Source organism: Diaphorina citri, unplaced genomic scaffold, assembly GCF_000475195.1.
Source record: "Diaphorina citri unplaced genomic scaffold, Diaci psyllid genome assembly version 1.1 scaffold363, whole genome shotgun sequence".
Classification (NCBI taxonomy): domain Eukaryota; kingdom Metazoa; phylum Arthropoda; class Insecta; order Hemiptera; family Psyllidae; genus Diaphorina; species Diaphorina citri.
Window position 1 is genome coordinate 88393 of NW_007377798.1, and position 22557 is coordinate 110949.

A 22557-nucleotide genomic window follows, 5' to 3' on the forward strand; every position below is an offset into this window, starting at 1 on the left:
GACGGTGCTCCGCCACCGTTGAAAAAGTCTCGCGCTTCTGTGCAAGCCAGTGGTCAGGAAGACATGCAAGCCAATGGAAGTGGCCCTAGCAACCATCTCAATGGAAACACTCACAATGGGGTGCCAGAGATCAACGGAGAAGTGCCTGCCCCTGCCGTCAAGACCATGACCAGAACTGATGAAGATATTGTACGCCTCATCGGACAATACCTCAGAACAATTGGACTTGAGTGAGTGCTTTCTTTGTTCTCTTCTTCAAGTAGACCCTTCTTAAGAGCATAGAGAAAAAAGGGGTAGGACAATAGGTATAGATGTTATCCTGAAAATTCAAGACAAAAATAAAATTATGTACCTGACAAGGTTGGCTTTGGGTAGCTCAAACTTCTTTCCTTGCTCTGTTCTACCTTGGAGAAAGTCTCTTGAGTCTACATAAAGACATAGGGAATAGTAGAAGAAACACTCCCTATTATTTTTACAGGACATGGTGCAATATTTATCTCAGTACTTAACTATTGAAAAAGTACTGCCTTTCAATAAACCAACAATGGATGAATATCATAAAACAAATTTGGTACTGGTTCAGAAACCACAATCAATAAAAATTGTTACAAAATGGAGCTGTCTCAAATGAGCAGTGATTTTTTGTCAAAAGAAAGAAAAGAAAGGGTGAACAATTTGCTTTGTGTGTGGAGAGGCAAGGTTTGATCACGGAGCAATTATAGCCAGCCTGGCCTCCAGTGGAGATTCGGACGACGGTGCTGTTTTTTGTTTCTCGATTGTCACTTTTGGGGAAGTCTTGAGATTTTTTTGGTTTTTTGTCTAAAAGAAAAGAAAGGGTGAATTTGCTTTGTGTGTGGAGAGGCAAGGTTTGATCACGGAGCAATTATAGCCAGCCTGGCCTCCAGTGGAGATTCGGACGACGGTGCTCCGCCACCGTTGAAAAAGTCTCGCGCTTCTGTGCAAGCCAGTGGTCAGGAAGACATGCAAGCCAATGGAAGTGGCCCTAGCAACCATCTCAATGGAAACACTCACAATGGGGTGCCAGAGATCAACGGAGAAGTGCCTGCCCCTGCCGTCAAGACCATGACCAGAACTGATGAAGATATTGTACGCCTCATCGGACAATACCTCAGAACAATTGGACTTGAGTGAGTGCTTTCTTTGTTCTCTTCTTCAAGTAGACCCTTCTTAAAAGCATAGAGAAAAAAGGGGTGGGACAATAGGTATAGATGTTATCCTGAAAATTCAAGACAAAAATAAAATTATGTACCTGACAAGGTTGGCTTTGGGTAGCTCAAACTTCTTTCCTTGCTCTGTTCTACCTTGGAGAAAGTCTCTTGAGTCTACATAAAGACATAAGATAGGGAATAGTAGAAGAAACACTCCCTATTATTTTTACAGGACATGGTGCAATATTTATCTCAGTAAGTACTTAACTATTGAAAAAGTACTGCCATTCCATAAGCCAACAATGGTTGAATATCATAAAACAAATTTGGTACTGGTTCAGAAACCACAATCAATAAAAATTGTTACAAAATGGAGCTGTCTCAAATGAGCAGTGACCAGTGTTATTTTAGGGTTAGGCCAAATGCAGAAAGGAGCTTTTCTTTTTCATGATCATGTCTTCTGAATAATTATCACAAGTTTTTCCAAGTCCTGCATTCTGAAGTTTGATTGCTATATTCCTTTTTCAGCCGCACTGCAGACCTTCTTATGCAAGAGTCTGGCTGCAAGCTAGATCACCCATCAGCTGCCAAATTCCGACAACACATTATGGATGGAGATTGGAGCAAAGCTGACCATGACCTCAATGACCTGGAGTACCTCTTAGACTCTCGTGGAGATCTTGTTGAGATGAAGTTCCTCATATTAGAACAGAAGTATCTCGAATATCTGGAAGATGGCAGAGTCTTGGATGCACTACATGTTCTCCGGAACGAACTGACACCTCTCAATCATAACACAGCCAAAGTACATGAGCTTAGCAGGTAGGGGACACCTATTTATTTTCATCTTGAAAGTTTTTAAAAAGTCAGTAATTTTATTTGTTATCTTCTTTCATCCTGTCTCTCCTAACCTCACTTCCTCTCTTCTCCATCTCTCCTCAACCTTATCTCTTCTCCTTAGCATTTGATCAGTAACATAATTATTATGTATTTGTTTTCCTGCTTGTGTATTTGACAGTTTCATGATGTGTAGTGGAGTAGAGCAGCTATTAGAGAGAGCAAAATGGGATGGCAAAGGCTCCCAATCCAGAATAGGTAGGGGATACCTATTTATTTTCATCTTGATAGTTTTTATAAAGTCCGTAATTTTATTTTTTATCTTCTTTCATCCTGTCTCTCCTAACCTCACTTCCTCTCTTCTCCATCTCTCCTCAACCTTATTTCTTCTCCTTAGCATTTGATCAGTAACATAATTATGTATTTGTTTTCCTGCCTGTGTATTTGACAGTTTCATGATGTGTAGTGGAGTAGAGCAGCTATTAGAGAGAGCAAAATGGGATGGCAAAGGCTCCCAATCCAGAACCAAATTGATGGACAAACTTCAGTCATTTCTTCCGCCCACAGTCATGCTTCCACCTCGCAGGTATCTAAAATCACATATACACATTCTAACCCACTTCTAGATTAGCTAGGGAGATGCTGTTTTCACCATTGGATTCCCTTTTTTTTTGCATACTGGGTAAAATCGGAAACTCCTGAGAATCCATTTTTTAGTTCCCCATAAGAAATACACGGTCAACATAATTGTAGGCCAGTAAAACTTTTCCTCCGTTTATTATTTTGCTCTCACTTTGAGTTTTCATTTCTTTGAAACATAACTCAGGCATGATATCCGGGAGCATGCAGTGTGACCATATAAGCAACCCCATGTAGCAAACACGCAAAGCCATCAGGGGGTCGGAGGAGAGCAAGGCCCCCCTCCCGAAAATGCAGTGCAAGTTCATACATCTTATATTATAAGAACGAGATCCATTCACTCATTCACATTTCACATTTCACACACTGATCGCTCTATCTCTAGAACCACAATAAACACGCAAAGCCATCAGGGGGGTGGAGGGGAGCAAGGCCCCCCCTCCCGAAAATGCAGTGCAAGTTCATACAGGTAGGTTGAAATGACAAACGTATACTTCTTCACTATTTTTAAAATATTCTGGGTTTTTTATTTCTGGGTAACACTGAAGATGCCTTCACCGGCGAAACTAGTCCGTAAAATGAAAATGAAATAAAAAAACCCAGAATATTAAAAAAAAAAAAAAAAATGTAAAGAGGTACTGAGGAAAGTTTACTCCAGCTAGGACTGAAAAGTCGTTTTACTCTTATAAGTATTGTCCAGAGGTGTGTCCAAACATAGTCAATCGACGAGGTGAATCTATGTTGTCGAAGCAGTATGGACGGTTCAGTCGACATCGATCGATGGCCGGTCGACTATGTTTGGACACACCTTAGGCTTTTTACTCCAGCAAGTACCTATTTAAGACTGCAATGTCCCTTGAGCAAGTTTTTAGGACTGAAAAGTCCGATAACTCCAACAGGTCTTTGAATGTCTGGTGGTTTGAATGTACACTGGTAAAGCACATCATTACTTCCTTTAGTTAAGTACAACACCTACCGTGCCTTGGAAGGTAGTAGTAACCACTAAACCATTGGGCAAAATCTGTCCAAGACATTATCTAGCACGTAATCCTTAGAGCTCAACTATTGCGTGGTCAGAGTATCAAATTAATGAGGTGGGAAATGCTGAAAGATCATATCAGTGCAGGTAATGGAACAAGTTCATACATAAATACATATGAATTCATCATCTTGTTTTCCAGATTGCAAACTCTTCTTTCTCAAGCTGTTGATCTTCAAAAATACCACTGTCCTTAGAATTCATCATCTTGTTTTCCAGATTGCAAACTCTTCTTTCTCAAGCTGTTGATCTTCAAAAATACCACTGTCCTTATCACAACACCAAGGTAGATGAAAGTCTAGAGAATGTGTCACTTCTAGTGGATCATCTCTGTACTAAGTAAGTTACCTATAACCTGTTCTAATCCCAGCCAAGGCATGGAATTTACTCTCTATCATATGAGTATTTGACCCATATAGCAGTATGCCCTGTTGTATTCTTTGGTCTCACTTTATTCATGAGTGCAATGTGAAGAAGAATAGTAGATGCTCAATATTTTTAACATCATTTACATTCCAAACACCAAGTTCTTATTTCATACATTTCTGGATACATCAGTAGGTACTTCTGAAAGAAAGTAAAAAATCTTTAAAATTATTCTTGGACCTACAAGATATGCATAGATATTCAATTGCATAGGTGTCACCTGACACCTGCATAGGTGTCACCTGACACCTGCATAGGTGTCACCCCAAACAATTGCAACCTGCACACCTAGATTGAAGATTTAAAGAGAGAGAGAGAGCCCCTAAACTTAACTCTCGCACTCCTAACTTTACAGAGAGGAATTCCCCTGTGAAACAACCCAAGTCCTGAATGACCACTGTGATGAAGTTTGGTTCTGCAAGTTCTATGCATAGGTGTCACCCTAAACAATTGCAACCTGCACACCTAGATTGAAGATTTAAAGAGAAAGAGAGAGAGCCCCTAAACTTAACTCTCCCACTCCTAACTTTACAGAGAGGAATTCCCCTGTGAAACAACCCAAGTCCTGAATGACCACTGTGATGAAGTTTGGTTCTGCAAGTTCTCTCCCGATGGTCTCAAACTAGCCACAGGGTCTAAAGACACCACGGTCATCATTTGGGATGTAGACCCTGTCACTTTTACCTGCCAGCATAGAAAAACACTAGAAGGTAAGGAGTATCAGAGACCTGCTGTTGTAAAAGTCATATCTGCCCATACAACTGCTCAGATGGTTACCTATGCATACACTAACCACACGCAATGTTTCTTAACTTCAGTAGTCCAAGCCTGCTGTTGTGGGGTTGGGAAAAGTCATATCTGCCCATACAACTGCTCAGATGGTTACCTATGCATACACTAACCACACGCAATGTTTCTTAACTTCAGTAGTCCAATGAAATGGATTCAATATGATTGTGCATGTACCCAATTATTTGTGATTGTCATGTCAATATTACAAAATATCAACAACGAAATTGTCAGAGTGAGTACCCCCTCCTAAACCCATTTTTAATTTCTATTACTACAGTACATAAATATAGCGAGCTATACTAGTAATGAAAGTATTGCAATCGGTCCAAATTTTCAAAATCGGGAAATGGTTGGAAATATACGTTTTGGGATCCCCTGATGTCAAAAAAGTGATTTTTAGCCCATGGTCTGTACGTAACGTACGTACGTACGTAACGTACGTACGTACGACCCAATTATTTGTGATTGTCATGTTAATATTACAAAATATCAACAACGAAATTGTCAGAGTGAGTACCCCCTCCTAAACCCATTTTTAATTTCTATTACTACAGTACATATAGCGAGCTATACTAGTAATGATTGCAATCGGTCCAAATTTTCAGAATCGGGAAATGGTTGGAAATATACGTTTTGGGATCCCCTGATGTCAAAAGAGTGGTTTTTAGCCCATGGTCTGTACGTACGTACGTACTATTTACAGGCTTAAATGGGAAAAAGTAAAAAGTTGTATACGAAATATCTCAAGAACGGTTTGTTGTCTTACTTCATATGATTCCTTATTACAGGGGGGGGGGGGGGTTTTTAAAAATGGTCACAACTTATTGTTCTTACTTAATTGATTTTCTAAATGTGTAATAATAATAATAGACTCTTGAGTGGAAGGTAACCACTAGGCGAGGTTAACGCCGGAGGCGTTTTCTATCACCTAACCCTTAGAGCTCCATTATTATGTGGTCAAAATCTCAAATAAATGAGGATAAAATTCCATGCCTCGGCTGGGATCAAACCCACGCCCTCCTTTTTACCAGGTGAGCGTCTTGATATATGTATGTACCTAATTTGGAATGGTTTTTGAAAAGTAGAAATTTCCTGGACAGTGAAATTCTTCCTCCTTGCCTTTTCCTTTTTAAATAGGGTTGGCGTTTCTTGTCAGTCTCTCCCAGACAGCCCTCTTCCCTGGACAATAATATCACCCTTTATTGGGTTATCTGTTGTATTCTGTAGGTACACCTTTATTGAACTCTCGTCAATTAAGAAGGTAAAATAAATTAATTGTTTTATGTTTCAGGATATTGAAGGTCAAGTTCTGGACTCCTGGGAAGGGGTTCGTGTGAATTGCCTGTGGTGTCGCTCTGATGGCAAATCAGTACTTGCCGCCGATACTCACCACAGAATTAGGACTTACAACTTTGAACATCTGACTGACAGCAATCTGTAAGTCTCTCCTACTATTCCTACTTGATCATCTTGAATTGTACAATTTAATTTTGCTATAAATGCTGTAATATGGTCAGGGTTGAGTGGTACAGATTGCTCCAAGCAATAATTTCGCCCTTTGTTTGCAATTTCTTGTTTATAGAGTCTAAATAAATAATTCAATTTCCTATAGAAATTGAATAAAGGTGCTCATATAAGTACTTCAAAGTATTAGTTTGAATCACTTTTTTTACTTTTGATAGAGGGAACTGTAACTGCTAAGGTCTTATCGTTCCGAAACCGAAGAGAGAAGGAAGACAAGATAGGAGAAAGCCAGCCGTTCGCATAGGAATGATAGGTATAAAAATACATCTTGCCAGCCTAGTTAGCTTAGTTGGTTGCGCGGCTGCCTTGTAAGCGCTAGGCCGCGGGTTCGATTTCCGCCCGGGGCGGATTTTATCCTGAACGGATAATGTTCGTTCTCGGAGCGACTTGCTTTCTCCTATCCTGTCTTCCTACACTCTTCGATTTCGGGACGATAAGATCCTGGCAGTTACAGTTCCCTCTATCAAACCTAAAAAAAAAAAAAGATTTTTACTTGTTTTATTTGTATGCCAGGTCACACCTTAGGGGTTGCCTATCTCGCCTGGTCTCCAGATAGCTCGCACCTTCTGGTTGTCGGACCTGAGGATTGTCATGAACTCTGGGTGTGGAATATCGAGACAGAACTGCTACGGGTTAAGTTGAACCACTCGCCTGAAGATTCGCTCACCTCGTGTTCATGGAATAGAGACGGCACCAAGTTTGTATGTGGAGGCATACGTGGCCAGTTCTATCAATGTGTAAGTAACACTCATGTTAAGTAACGTCCAGTGTGGTTTGTCACCTCGTGTTCATGGGATAGAGATCAAGTTTGTATGTTGGGGACACTAGTCCAGTTCTCAATATGTATGTAATACATTGGGTCGGTACCTTGAGTAGGTAGGTCACAACTTATTGTTCTTACTTAATTGATTTTCTAAATATGTATGTACCTAATTTGGAATGGTTTTTGAAAAGTAGAAATTTTCCTGGACAGTAAAATTCTTCTTCCTCGCCTTTTCCTATTTAAATAGGGTTGGCGTTTCTTGTCAGTCTCTCCCAGACAGCCCTCTTCCCTGGACAATAATATCACCCTGTATTGGGTTTTATTCTGTAGGTACACCTATATTGAACTCTCCTCAATTAAGAAGGTAAAATAAATTAATTGTTTTATGTTTCAGGATATTGAAGGTCAAGTTCTGGACTCCTGGGAAGGGGTTCGTGTGAATTGCCTGTGGTGTCGCTCTGATGGCAAATCAGTACTTGCCGCCGATACTCACCACAGAATTAGGACTTACAACTTTGAACATCTGACTGACAGCAATCTGTAAGTCTCTCCTACTATTCCTACTTGATCATCTTGAATTGTACAATTTAATTTTGCTATAGATGCTGTAATATGGTCAGGGTTGAGTGGTAGAGATTGCTCCAAGCAATAATTTCGCCCTTTGTTTGCAATTTCTTGTATAAAGAGTCTAAGTCTAAATAAATAAATAGTTATCCATGGCCTATGACATTTCTCAAGCCGAGTGAAAACATTGACTTTCCACCTAAAAGTCCCGTGTTCGATTAGCGGCGGGGCTGAATATTTTTTGAGCACTTATTTCCGATAACGTATAGATGTAGGTGGCTTTGAAAGACCGTTTTTCACCTTCATTCAATTTCCTATAGAAATTAAATAAAGGTGCACATATAAGTACTTCAAAGTATTATTAAGTTTGAATCACTTTTTTTACGTTTGATAGAGGGAACTGTAACTGCTAAGGTCTTATCGTTCCGAAACCGAAGAGAGAAGGAAGACAAGATAGGAGAAAGCCAGCCGTTCCGAGAACGAACCTTATCCGTTCAGGATAAGATCCTCCCCGGGCGGGAATCGAATCCGCGACCTAGCGCTTACAAGGCGGATGCACTACACTCCAAGCTAACTAGGCTGGCACTTTTGATTTTTAGTCGTGTTTTTTTTTTTTTTTTTTTTTTTTTTTTTTTTTTTTTTTTTTTTTTTTTTTTTAAAAAAAAAAAAACCATTTTTTTTTTTGGAGAAGAAAACCACCTTAATTGTGAGGGTTGTCGGACCAAATCATTCCACATTGTTTTCAGTCTCCAAGAGGACCATCCGGTGATGTCTTTCACAATCGACGCTACAGATAGGCTAGCTCTACTCAATGTGTCCACCCAGGGGGTTCACTTGTGGGACCTGAGGGACAGAATCCTGTTAAGAAAGTTCCAAGGTGTCACACAGGGGCAATTTACCATACACAGCTGCTTCGGCGGTGCCAATCAAGACTTTGTGGCCAGTGGAAGTGAAGGTAAGAGATTATTATTTATCATACACGGTCCTTTAGTTCTTAAAGTCATAGCAACGGTATGCAATAGTCTCAAGGTAGAAACACTCTGCTATCAAGTCACGTGAGCTCATGGGGGGTCCGAAAGATTGCACCCCAATCCAGAAAATGTGTTGTCTCAGACAATCACCTATCCAGATAGCAAATTTTTCTCACTGCCACTGCTAAAGTCATATCAACGGTATGCAATAGTCTCAAGGTAGAAACACTCTGCTATCAAGTCACGTGAGCTCATGGGGGTCCGAAAGATTGCACCCCAATCCAGAAAATGTGTTGTCTCAGACAATCACCTATCCAGATAGCAAATTTTTCTCACTGCCACTCTGACTTTTTTCCTTAAAAAAAAAAAAAATGTGTTTGCACATTAGACTCCTGTCGTCTGTATGGTAGCATACCCATCCCGTAGTATGCCTCTCCAAAATAAATCTCGTAGTATCCTTTAAATATCATTCCAATTTACTCCATTCCAAGTTGCAAAATACAAACTATAGTTAATACTAATTACCTATATGAAAACGACTGTCCCCTGTGTTCAGACGGCAAGGTGTACATTTGGCACGTGAAGCGTGAGTTGCCCATAGCCACCCTGTCAGGTCACACTAGGACTGTCAGTTGTGTCGCCTGGAACCCTGTCTATCATCAGATGATAGCGTCCGTGTCCATTCCAATTTACTCCATTCCAAGTTGCAAAATACAAACTATAGTGTTAATACTAATTACCTATATGAAAACGACTGTCCCCTATGTTCAGACGGCAAGGTATACATTTGGCACGTGAAGCGTGAGCTGCCCATAGCCACCCTGTCAGGTCACACTAGGACTGTCAGTTGTGTCGCCTGGAACCCTGTCTATCATCAGATGATAGCGTCCGTGTCTGACGACTGCACTGTACGAATTTGGGGCCCCCATCTCAACACGAACAAGTCACCTCACCTTGCCTCTTCGCGTGAGTATTCCAAGTCCCTCTGCTGAGGAAAGTTTACTCCAGCTAGGACTGAAAAGTCGTTTTACTCTTATAAGTATTGTTCAGAGATGTGTCCAAACATAATCAATAGTCAATCGACGAGGTGAATCTATGTTGTCGAAGCAGTATGGACGGTTCAGTCGACATGGATCGATGGCCGGTCGACTATGTTTGGACACACCTTAGGCTTTTTACTCCAGCAAATACCTATTTAAGACTGCAATGTCTCTTGAGCAAGTTTTTAGGACTGAAAAGTACGATAACTCCAACAGGTCTTTGAATGTCTGGTTGTTTGAATGTACACTGGTAAAGCACATCATTACTTCCTTTAGTTAAGTAGAACACCTACCGTGCCTTGGAAGGTAGTAGTAACCACTAAACCATTGGGCAAAATCTGTCCAAGACATTATCTAGCACCTAATCCTTAGAGCTCAACTATTGCGTGGTCAGAGTATCAAATTAATGAGGTGGGAAATGCTGAAAGATCATATCAGTGCAGGTAATGGCGCCGAGTGCCATTCCCGAAAGGATGTTGAAATTTTTACAAGTTAACTTTGGAAAAATCATATATCATAGGAAAATCATGGAAATGTGCTGCACACACTTACATATACAGACAGCAGTATTACCTTCAGAAATGAGCCCTAAGGTAGTAGTAGAGTAAAATTAGCATTTTACCCGGGCATCAAGAAAAAAAAAAATAATTAAACCTATGCCAAACTGTTCAGTACCCTCCCCGTATTATTCCATAAAAAGTCCCAAAAAATCCCGCGTTACATTTGGCCGTAATTGCGGAAATTGGCGGAAAAATCTCGTTTTCCGAACGAATTTCGCATTATTGGCTAAACGAGTGTCTAAAATGAAAAAAGTCATAAAATATGATTTTTAGGAAACATAATTTCCTACAATTTGACACCAATAACTTTTTGCTACGATGCACCGTTGCCAAGTTACGCGCTTTCGCGTAAAACGGTAATTTTTCCGCCAAAATTAAAAAATTGGAGAAAAAATTATTTCAACTGCTTTTTTCTCATAAAACCGTTGAAGTTAGGAACTTTTGACCTGGAAAATATTGAAGGAAATTTAATTTTACATCAGAAACGTTCATTACATTTTTCTAATAATTGTTTTTTGTTGCTTGAAAAAATTGATTTTTGGGGAAACCCCATATTTCTCCTATTATCATACACCTAATGTTCTCGGATGGCGCTCCTTTTTCCCACGGGAAAAGTGGGCATCAAAAAAAAAGTTCAAACCTGTGCCAAATTGGTCTATATATACCCCCCTTCTCTTAATATGCCATTTGGTTATTGGTGTCAATTTGTAGGAAATTGTGTTTCCTAAAAATCATATTTTTATGACTTTTTTTCATTTTAGGCACTCGTTTAGCCAATAAATGCGAAATTCGTTCGGAAAACGAGATTTTTTTCACCAATTTCCGCCGTTTTTCCGCAATTGCGGCCCACACGCGGGATTTTTTGGGACTTTTTATGGAATAATAGGGGGAGGGTACTGAACAGTTTGGCATAGGTTTGATTTTTCTATAGGTATTATGAGTACAAATAATTCTAACCATCACAATTTCTGTGTGCTTCCAGCATTATGATTTTGAAGAAATTCATCCCCTCTAGTAACGTTTGCAATCATCAAGTTGACTGAATACCGTTGTACAACCGAAACGGAAACACCATGAGTACTGTGACTATTAACATTTTTATCTCCTTATAGGTATTATGAGTTCAAATAATTCTAACCATCACAATTTCTGTGTGCTTCCAGCATTATGATTTTGAAGAAATTCACCCCCTCTAGTAACCTTTGCAATCATCAAGTTGACTGAATACCGTTGTACAACCGAAACGGAAACACCATGAGTACTGTGACTATTAACATTTTTATCTCCTTTTCTTTCTGTCTTTCTCTTTCTTCTTTCCCATCTGTCTTGTCTGATCAGTTATCGACCTCTCCCTCTGATAAGAGAAATCGATTTGAATGGGTACATTATTATTCAGTTTATTGAGTAAATTTAGGATAAGATATGACATTTTTATCATTGAAAGTATACGTACTCAGCATATTATTATTAAATATTGGCATATTGGCAATAGCTACTAGACATTTATAATTAATTCTACCGTGTAGCTCCGATCGATTTCGAATTTTCGAAAATTTCTATTCATAAATTTCTATTTGTTCTAAAATTCTGTCCTCTACCCACCATTCTGGAATTCTCTTTTTCAGTCCCTTTTCTTTAAATTAATGAAAGAATTTTTTTAATCACATTGATGAAATTTCAAACTACAGTAGACGTTGAACATGTTTGCTAAATAAAATATTTCGGCTTTTGGCATATTTTTGACAGAAGCCCAATGTAAAAATATGCCAAAAGATAAGAAAGATGGCAAAAATATGCCAAAAGAACTGTGGGCGATTTTAAATGTAAGATTTAGGTAGGTATCTAAATATTAATTTATTGTAGAGTTATCAATCTTGCTGGCCATAATATATAAAGCTTGTTACAGTTTCATTGAAATATTATCTGCTACCTCTGTGAAGTATGATCTGCTCTTCTTGCTCAAAAAGTGCCACTCCCAGATCTGGATCAAATAATAATTTGATGGCCTCAAATGTTTTGATTCTCATTTTATTGGAATAAAGTGAGAAGATTTTATTATACGATAAGAAAAATATTAATTCATTTCACAGACTTATCGGTGGTTCGTGTTAGATATAAAGATGTGACTGCTTATAGGTACTTTTACCTACTTCCTAGTTTTAAAGTTTGGGGTACGTTTTTTCTGGACGCCTAAAATATATGTAAGTTGTACAACGTACAAGCAAATGATGAAATAATAATTGAAACTTTTTTTACTCATTTTATTTTGTTGTGTTAAATGATTATGATGTAAGTTAATTATAATATTGTGTATAGGTCTTGGGTAGAGTCTTGTGTACAATATCTCAATTGGTATTTTCTCGTTAGGATTGTATGATGTAAGTTAATTATAATATTGTGTATAGGTCTTGGGTAGAGTCTTGTGTACAATATCTCAATTGGTATTTTCTCGTTAGGATTATTCAGATTCAGAGGTGGCAAACATCTCGTGGAAAGACGCAAGTTGTCAATCCTGTCTCGTCACCTTCTTTCTCCTTGTGTTTGTGTGTGTTGAACTGCTTCTGTGCAGCTGTCTTTGGTTTAACTATAAGAAGTTTTGTATTGTAGGTCTCTTACATTGTGGTTTTATTTCAAGTTCAATATTATACATTTTGTGAATAATATATTTCAAATAATTTAATTTCAATTATATCTATTCGTCTATATATTTTAGATTTTATTTAATTATTTTTTGGACATTTTAGTAACATAAATAATAATTCATTCTATAAAATATATTTAATAATAAACAAATAATATTATATTTCTAAATTTTGTGATAAGACCCTCTTTTTAATTTTTTATTTTCTTGGTTCATTGTAGAAAATCTTTTAATAAAGAGATTCGTTACCTTTGTCTAACCATCAAGTGTACACAAAACACACATATCCATGTCATAATCATGATACAAAACATTTTTTAAGAAAGGAAAAATTTTGCTTTGCAACGGACCCATGTTCTTATCAGATACACAGTGCGCGCGAAGAATTTAAATTTTCAAAATGAAAACAAACCAAGGTTAGTGGGGACTGTGGGAAGAATTTTTGGTGAAAATGGTTTCTGTTTTCTTCTAAGTGAAATTTTAAACAGATTTTTTTCGAGAATTACTGAATAAAAGTTTGTGTTAGTAAAAAAAATCTCACATATTGTTTGCCAGAACTATACATCAACAGCAAAAGGTAAGGATTGATAAAAAATAAAAATAGAAGGTAACTTGATCTCACATATTGTTTGCCAGAACTATACATCAACAGCAAAAGGTAAGGATTGATAAAAAATAAAAATAGAAGGTAACTTGAAACGAAAATTGAATATGTACATTGATACCTTGTATGATTTTTGTGCAAGTTTGTGACATAATATTATGTAGGTACCTTACTAATAAAGGAAGATTAGGTGGGTGCCCTATGTGGCAGTACAATACCTTGCAGTTGATTATGGTAGGTAAGGTTAATACATGTTAATAATACATCCTAATAAAATGTTAATACATGTTAATAATTTATTGATGCCATTTCTTTGACTTTCAGTATGGAGGATGATCTGGGTAATCTTATTGAAGAACCAAACTTGGCAAACAAGTTTGAACCCCTGAGATGTCACAGTTGAAATTATAGTAGGTAAGGTTAATACATGTTAATAATACATCCTAATAAAATGTTAATACATGTTAATAATTTATTGATGCTATTTCTTTGACTTTCAGTATGGAGGATGATCTGGGTAATCTTATTGAAGAACCAAACTTGGCAAACAAGTTTGAACCCCTGAGATGTCCATGCAGTGATGAGAATGATGCCATGACCTCAATGTTAGAACAAACATTCAGAATGGTCATCTTGAAGAACAACACACTAGTCTCCTGTTGTCATGAAACAGCAATGCAATGGGAAATCACTGAGAATACAGTACAACTAGTCAGATGTGTTATAAAGCCAGGAAGTTCCTGGTTAATCACTAATCTGATTTCACTGGAGAATGGTACTCATTTTCTCATTTGTCAAGCAGATGGTGCTCTGAGTAAAATATCTCTACATAGCATTGATGTTCATGCAGCAATATATGAATTGATTTTAAATCATCTCACTGTAGAAGTCATACCATTATCCTTGGACCACTTCTTAGATCTTCAACAATCTGATCTGTGTGTGTATTCAATGAAGAAGCCTGGACATTGTATGCCTGTGAATATGATGGACAGGGGATATTTATGTATGAAAAAGTTACCAGGAGTTGACAATATGGTTATTCTGTTGTATGAACAATATCTGGACTTGTGGAGTATTACAGATCAAGTCTGCTCTGTAGTGCACCATTATGAATTTCAAACCGTTCACCCAGCAGTAGATATGGAAATCATTGATAGCACTAAAATAATAATCATGTCTGAGCAATCAGGTCTACAAGCAGAAACATTACTGTGTATTAGACATCTTGAAGTGGTCTCTGAAACTCCTATCCCTGACAAGATAGAGGGAGACTTTGTATCTCCCTTCTCTAACTCAACAGTGATCACTCTAACTCCTGGCCATGACCGAATGGGCCAGTATGTAGAGAACTATATGATACATAGTCTAGTCAAGAACAAGTCCTGTAAGTTTGCTGTTGGCTTGTATGCTGATGAAAGGTACGCATTGTTCTGTCATATGTTTCCTAGCACCTTACAAATCATTGTGTTCACAACCCATGCCAAGTTCTTCAAATGTAAGATAAGTCAGGATCTTGTCTCTCAAATCAAATATGCTGAACTGAGAAAAAATGCTCGGATACTAGCACAAGCTCACAGAACTCTAACCAGTGGATTTAGATTTGTTCCTGTAGAAATATGTTTGAAAATAATATCTCTGACAGACCTCAGTATTCCAGAAGAGAAAGCCAGGAGGATTGCTGCCCTTTATTTCAGTGAACCTAATTATGAATGCTTTGATGAAGTTAAGTATATCTAGGGCGATTGGGCTTGAAGATTGCTCCACAAGATATACCTACATACCTACATGTATTTTTCAAACTCTATTGTTCCAAATCACGAAACGATTGCTCTGCAAAGCGACGATGCGACAAGACTAAAGAAAATATTAAAACTTACCTATTTGTATTTTTTATTCAATAAATTAATTTGAAGATTGCTCCACAAGATATACCTACATACCTACATGTATTTTTCAAACTCTATTGTTCCAAATCATGAAACGATTGCTCTGCAAAGCGACGATGCGACAAGACTAAAGAAAATATTAAAACTTACCTATTTGTATTTTTTATTCAATAAATTAAATTAATAAACTCTTTATTTGACAAACCAGACAAAAAACAACAACAGTGTCAGTTTATGATATACAAAATGTACAATAAATAATTAAGTACATACAAAAACAAATTAAAACATAAAGAAAAAGAAATAAATTCTGAAGTTCGTTGATCAATATAGGTACCGAAGTACGTTATTGTAAAACCTAGATAATACCAACTTTACTCCAGCCTTTTCAAGAATTAGAATATTATTTGGAAACCTGTTAGGTCCTACTGGTTGATCAACATGTTGATCTTTTATAATGGTCGGTGGCGCCCGAAGTACGTTATTGTAAAACCTAGATAATACCAACTTTACTCCTGCCTTTTCAAGAATTAGAATATTATTTGGAAACCTGTTAGGTCCTACTGGTTGATCAACATGTTGATCTTTTATAATGGTCGGTGGCGTATTTACATTGCCTTGACTACAGGATGAGGGAATTGACTGAAACTATTCTGTTACCATGGTCTCCACATATTAGGTTGCGTACTGAGATCCTCACAAGATACTCCATGGAGATCAGAAGTGGTTAATGTTGGTGGCAAAATAAACACCAGGTCTCCATTGGGTAGAATCCGCGTCCTTGTGTAAATCTTCCTAGGGGTAGGAGATTTAAACAAACTTTTATCACTACACTTGGAAACATTGTCTTCTACAAGCTGAGCATCATTTCTGACTTGCCTCAGGTATTTGTTCTGGTCTAAGCAAGGTCTATGTGAAGCATAGGAGTCAACGTCCATGTCCGGAGGAACGTTTTTAGGGACGGGCAATACGTCTCGTGAAAAACAAGGTGTTATATTTGTGTCCTCTTCTATAGTTGGGATTCTATTCTATTAATTAATAAAACAATTACTTAGGTAATTAACTTTGAACTTTTATTTATTATTATTTTTAAAACACAAACAACTTGAGCACAAGGTCCTGACCCTTAATAGAATTCCGGTCTTTTACCTTTTACACTTTACCACCAGTTTATCATTATTAGATTTATATGTTTAATTTTCATTTTATTTTTACGAATTTACTGATTGAAGAAAACTGATATTGTTCAAAATCCTAAGAAAAAAGGCGGATAAAATAGAAGAAAGCCAGCCTTTCCGAAAACGAACAAAGTTCGCCCCGGACGCGAATCGAACCCGCGACCTAGCGCTTACAAGGCAGACGCCCTTCCACGCTAACTAGGCTGACCTATAAAATATAAACACTTTCCTTTCAAACTTTTAACTCTTGATAACTTCTCCACCTCCTATGACTTCGCCCCTGGAAACGCATTTTAATAAACTACATTTCTTTCAGAATACAAGTGCTTCATGAATGAGGAGAGTTATATTTGTCTATTTTTTACCAATAACACACACAGTAACGTACCTGAGAAACCTTTGAGCATTTTGAATGAATTTCCGGTTCATTCAGAAGAAAACAAAACCTGGAGGATCTTTTGTTGGAGAAAATTGGAGAAATAAATGAACTCTCCGGAGCAAAAGTATTGTGCTCTGTGGATATGAAGGTGCAATCATTATGAACCTGTCAGAATTCCTAACGAAAATTTAATGTTATCCGAGATGATTCTCAATCTCGAGTGAAGATTTGAGTGCTGAATTATGATTTTAAGCATTCTATTTGCTGAAAATAGTTATGTATGGATCCCACCCTGTAGATAATATATGGCGTAAGTGTTGTAAGTTTACCGGTATAGATATTGGGTAGGTATCCCTGAACCTGGTTCTAAAATAAGGATAACAAATGCTTCCTCTCTTTCATTGGGTACTCACTGTCAGCAGGATATTAAAGCTCCCCTTTCGCTGAAAATATCAGCTACTGAACACTCCTTCACACCCGCAAATTACGTGATTTTCTCTAAATAGTGTACGTTAGGTAAAAATCAACGTGCTAGGTCCCGGGTTCGATTCCCGCCCGGTGTAAACTTTATCCTAAACAAATGCTGACTTTCTCCGGTACGTTAGGTAAAAATCAACGTGCTAGGTCCCGGGTTCGATTCCCGCCCGGTGTAAACTTTATCCTAAACAAATGCTGACTTTCTCCTACCATGTCCTCCTCTCTTTGATTGCGGGACGATAAGACCTCCATTGTTACAGCTCCCTCTTTCGAATTTCTTTAAAAGAAAAGAAAACTATTTCACAGGCGGAAATTACTTGATTTTCAGGAGAACAGCCAAAAAGATGCACCATCATCCACCTAAAACATGGTAGGTAAAATTCCTCAGTAGGTACTGAATACACCAGTATCTTGGATAAAGAAATGTGCAGACACCACAGGTACCATAGTGTGCGGTGTAAGCTTTGTTAGCAATCGCTATGCTCCTCTGATCCTCTTCATTAGCGTCAACATAATAGTTCAATAATTCAGTCAACCATTGTCTAAAAGGTTTCGGTGTCCCTTAACAAGGCATTTGATATTCAAACCTCTACACTTGGATACATTGTCTTCTACAAGCTGAGCATCATTTCTGACTTGCCTGAGGTATTTATTCTGGTCTAAGCAAGGTCTATGTGAAGCATAGGAGTCAACGTCCATGTCCGGTAGTTGTTTCTCACAGAGGGATTCATTCACCTCACTTACACTTGGAAACATTGTCTTCTACTAGCTGAGCATCATTTCTGACTTGCCTCAGGTATTTGTTCTGGTCTAAGCAAGGTCTATGTGAAGCATAGGAGTCAACGTCCATGTCCGGTAGTTGTTTCTCACAGAGGGATTCATTCACCTCACTCAAATCCAGACAAGTGACGGCTTGTCTCTTGGCCTCACTCATATAGTCATGACTGTCATTTAACTTTAGGTTTGATGACAAGTGGTCATTTCTAAACAAAGTTCTCGCTTTGGCCGATGTCTCCAGTCGATTGCTTGGTGTGAGGACGTTGGCGTGGAATGTAGATTTGAACAAGTGTAAACTATTACTGGAAGAGCTTTGGCGAGATTGATGAGATATGGAAGTGTTATTCAGTATGGACATGCTGGTACTCTTGCACATGGAACTGTCGGACTCTGAGAGGAAACTGTCCATACTGTCATCTTTGTCTATTGTCTATTCAGTATGGACATGCTGGTACTCTTGCACATGGAACTGTCGGACTCTGAGAGGAAACTGTCCATACTGTCATCTTTGTCTATTGTGAGAAACTAGATGATAAAATATTATTAGTGTAAAATTTATTGATAACTTGTTATAAGTGAGCAAGCGCTCGATGAAATTCACTTATTGCCAGCCTAGTTTTAGTTTGGTTGGTAGCGCGTCTGCCTTGTAAGCGCTAGGCCGCGAGTTCGCTTCCCGCCCGGGGTGGATTTTATCCTTATCGGATAAGGTTCATTCGCTGAACGGCTGGCTTTCTCCCGTCCTGTTTTCCTTCTCTCTTCGATTTTTGGACGATAAGAGTTTAGCAGTTACAGTTCCCCCTATAATAATCAAATTTGTGTTTGGTTTGTGAGTGCGAAATTCAAATCTGGGCCAATACACGAAGATTACCAATGTCATGAGAGAGGGACAGTTGACGTAGGGTATTGTGCAGGTTGTGTAGATGACTGACTGTCATTTCCAGGATGTCTGCCTTCTCCAGCTTACTGGCACACGAAGATTACCAATGTCATGGGAGAGGGACAGTTGACGTAGGGTATTGTGCAGGTTGTGTAGATGACTGACTGTCATTTCCAGGATGTCTGCCTTCTCCAGCTTACTGGCCCGAATGGAATTTATGTCCTGGAAGCAAAATAGGTACAATATGATAAAAAGGGATTTACATAAGATTTGTTTACCTAGTAATGAAATTGAAATACTACTAACCTTCCACAGACACTATAATAAATATTTAAGAATTAAGTATTTTTTTTTTTTTTTCTCTCTCTCTTATTGAATGGAACAAGGATTAAATTTGATTACGAAGTTGAACAGCATTTTTTGAAATATTTATTAACGGGCAGTATTGCAACTGTGATACTTACCTCTTTGTTAGCGTCCAGGATAAGTTGTTTGAGTTCTTCTAAGCTCTGGTTGATTCGGGCTCTCCTTTTCTTGAGCATTTGTACACTGCACCCGGATTTGTACCTAACATCTAGGTCTAGGAATGTTAATTTCTACCAGAGACCAACTTTTGTACAGGAACCTTTGCATCACCTTGGACTCCTTAAAAAAAACACAGTTCTTGTCGTAAGTATAAGTAACAAAAAAAATCTCCCCGGCGGGGAATCGAACCCCGGTCTCCCGCGTGACAGGCGGATAGCGTCAACATAATAGTTCAATAATTCAGTCAACCATTGTCTAAAAGGTTTCGGTGTTCCTTAACAAGGCATTTGATATTCAAACCTCAACCCTCAAGGTGCCTGCTAGATCAAAAGATAACCTATTCAATTCCCGGTCACATGACCTAGAAACGGATTTCAATCATGATGATGGGCAAACGAGTTGGTAACGAGAAGATACTTAACTATACCTAGAAATCAAGTGATCTTCCCAAAAATGTAACCAGGGATTACTGTCATTAATCTCGTGCAAGACACGTAAAGGTGTAAAAGTATCATCTTTTCTACTACTACAGGCCTCTCCAGGCAGAAAGAGATCTTTTATCTAATAAAATTGGAATAGAAGACCTGGATTCCGTGGTAAACTTGCAAAACGTACTTGTATAGCACCTACTTTTCGTCTGGAAATTGAAGAGTAAAGGAGAAAAGGATAACGGATAACGAACCTTATGTGTATAATTATGTTGGTTAAAGAATAAAGTTTGCCTCGGACGGCAATTGAACCCGCGACCAAGGCAGAGCCGCGCTACCAAGATAACTTTTACCCAGGTGCCTACTAAAATATAGATGATTTTATTCGATATGTTCCGAATTTTCACCTGATTAAGTTGTTTGTAGTTGAAACTGAATGAGGATTATCCAATAGGTAGTAGTGGCGCCGATTATCTGGAACGATAGCAAAGACAAATCATTAGTGGATGTGGCAAGTGCACTGATTTCTTCAAAAAGAAATCTCAGTTGGAAAAATTAGTGGATGTGTCAAACGCACTGATCTCCTTCTTGATCTGAAATCATATACCTACCTATACATGGCGCCAAGGAGAAATTGCAGTTGGAAATCATTAGTGGATGTACCAAATGCACTGATCTCTTGAACTCCAAAGAGGAATAGTGGATGTGCCAAATTTGTCTTCAAAAAGAAATCTTAGTTGGAAAAATTAGTGGATGTGTAAATGCACCAATTTTCTGATTGTAGAAGTAGGATTAGAGGAGGTTGAGTGGAAAAGAATAGCTTTAGTGGATGTGCATGATTTCCAATGATAGATACCTATCTTAAAAAAGAAATCTTAGTTGGAAAAATTAGTGAATGTGCCAAATGCACCAATTTTTACATGGTTTTTCTGATTGTAGAAGTAGGATTAGAGGAGGTTGAGTGGAAAAGAATAGCTTTAGTGGATGTGCATGATTTCCAATGATAGATACCTTTGTGCCAAATTATAACTTTAAATAATTTCAATAACATTATAACACTAATAATAATTAAAGATTTAAAGGTACATAGATAAGAAGAACTCACATTGTAGAGTAACGTAAAATCCAGCGGGAAAAATCCGCAAGCTGTAAACTGAACTTTCCGGCTGTGGAGTCGATTTGCAAACAGGGTTACCTGAAATAGAGAAAATTATACTCTGTTCCGAATTGTTTTTTTTTTGGGTACTGAAATTAGCCAAAAATTATCCGGAACGGCCTTTTATAGCCTTCTCTCGAAGTACCTATGTTCCAGGGAGTTACAGATGACTTATGATTATGACTCATCTATGAGCGTTATTTTTTTTATTTTTATCTTTTATTTTTTTTTATTATTAACTACCTAACTAGTGAATCTCTTCAAGAGAAAATAGGTAAGAGCTTCATCCTCCTATTAAAAGCCTCTTCAGGTAAAAAAGAATACAAAAGGAACATACAAAAGACATCCTAAGTACGTTGAACATCGGGTAGGACGTGTGCCAAGTTTTATGTCATCTCTTCCCCAATTTATTTTGTAATAGGGGAAAGGTCCGAAGATTTAGAGGTCTTCCCCTTCTTAACTTTGGTCAACTACATATTCAAAGTAAAAGATTGGTAGAGAGCTCTTTTTTTCAAGAGGTTTGATAAAGGGAACACTTTATCGTCCCAAAATCGAAGAGAGAAGGAAGACAGGATAGGAGAAAGCTAGCCGTTCCGAGAACGAACATTATCCATTCTGGATAAAATCCGCCCCGGGCGGGAATCGAACCCGCGACCTAGCGCTTACAAGGCAGACGCGCTACCAACCAAGCTAACTAGGCTAGCAAAGAGCTTTTTTGTCATTAAACTTGGGCGAAGACTGGCGTCCTTCAAAGTACCGGATGAGAGTCTAATACACAAAGTGAGTTTAAACTCTAAACCCCGTTTAGGTGAAACTCCTTTAAGCAATCTGAAATTTTTAAAATCAGATTCCTTAATCCAAAAATTGAATTTAAACGGAGTTTAAACTGACTTTGTAGATCCGGTCATAATCCTCCAAACCACCGAGGAAATCTTAATATTACACCTGTTCTCTTGCTTGTGGAAAATTGTTTCCCAGCAGTATAATAAACGCTTGATGCAGCGTATATTGTACTTTTTCGAAGGCCCTCTTAATATTTCGCCTGCGGGACCCCTGTTTTTCACTACTGACGGCCCCTTAAATGGTTTTGTGGGGCCACTAAGTTCCCGCGCCGCGGGGTCTGCCCTATCGAGTTTTAGCAAGTATATATTACGTATACTTAACGCCTAGACGTAGAACATTAAGTTCGGTATTCTTGACACATCCACTAATAGGATAGGTATTTACCTATTTTCTTCTTCTTCGCCTTTTCCCCTGTTCAGGCAGGGTCGGCGTTTTTCGTCAGCCTCTCAAGCAGCCCTA

At 38.2% G+C, this 22557-nt stretch overlaps 4 protein-coding genes across 8 annotated transcripts; 2 read left to right on the forward strand and 2 right to left on the reverse strand.

Moving 5' to 3' along the window:
• Positions 1-12588, forward strand: LOC103508049 (WD repeat-containing protein 26). 5 transcript variants are annotated; one of them, XM_026822769.1, is made up of 11 exons: positions 761-1148; positions 1698-1991; positions 2458-2592; positions 3904-4023; positions 4645-4820; positions 6940-7163; positions 7584-7729; positions 8500-8708; positions 9281-9387; positions 9603-9690; positions 11488-12588. In XM_026822769.1, exons 1-11 carry the CDS (start codon positions 982-984, stop codon positions 11493-11495), a joined length of 1674 nt encoding a protein of 557 aa, XP_026678570.1. In that variant the 5' UTR covers positions 761-981; the 3' UTR covers positions 11496-12588. The 5 variants fall into 5 exon arrangements, with proteins under 5 accessions (XP_026678572.1, XP_026678570.1, XP_026678569.1 ...); XM_026822768.1 differs by lacking the exon at positions 11488-12588 and adding an exon at positions 11307-11398 and having other exon boundaries at positions 762-1148; XM_026822771.1 differs by lacking the exons at positions 761-1148; positions 9281-9387; positions 11488-12588 and adding exons at positions 1-230; positions 11307-11398 and having other exon boundaries at positions 9496-9690.
• A 998-nt stretch (positions 12589-13586) lies between these two features.
• Positions 13587-15422, forward strand: LOC108252247. The gene is made up of 2 exons (XM_026822772.1): positions 13587-13623; positions 14070-15422. Exon 2 carries the CDS (start codon positions 14071-14073, stop codon positions 15307-15309), a length of 1239 nt encoding a protein of 412 aa, XP_026678573.1. The 5' UTR covers positions 13587-13623; position 14070; the 3' UTR covers positions 15310-15422.
• A 692-nt stretch (positions 15423-16114) lies between these two features.
• LOC113466936 lies at positions 16115-18701 on the reverse strand. The gene is made up of 3 exons (XM_026822766.1): positions 18379-18701; positions 18080-18227; positions 16115-16431 (listed from the first exon to the last, which is right to left on the reverse strand). Exons 1-3 carry the CDS (start codon positions 18676-18678, stop codon positions 16115-16117), a joined length of 765 nt encoding a protein of 254 aa, XP_026678567.1. The 5' UTR covers positions 18679-18701.
• On the reverse strand, positions 18693-19688 carry LOC108252242 (transcription factor HES-1-A-like). Its single transcript, XM_017443585.1, has 3 exons — positions 19611-19688; positions 19234-19368; positions 18693-18794 (listed from the first exon to the last, which is right to left on the reverse strand). Exons 1-3 carry the CDS (start codon positions 19686-19688, stop codon positions 18693-18695), a joined length of 315 nt encoding a protein of 104 aa, XP_017299074.1.
• Between the last annotated feature and the right edge of the window lie 2869 nt (positions 19689-22557).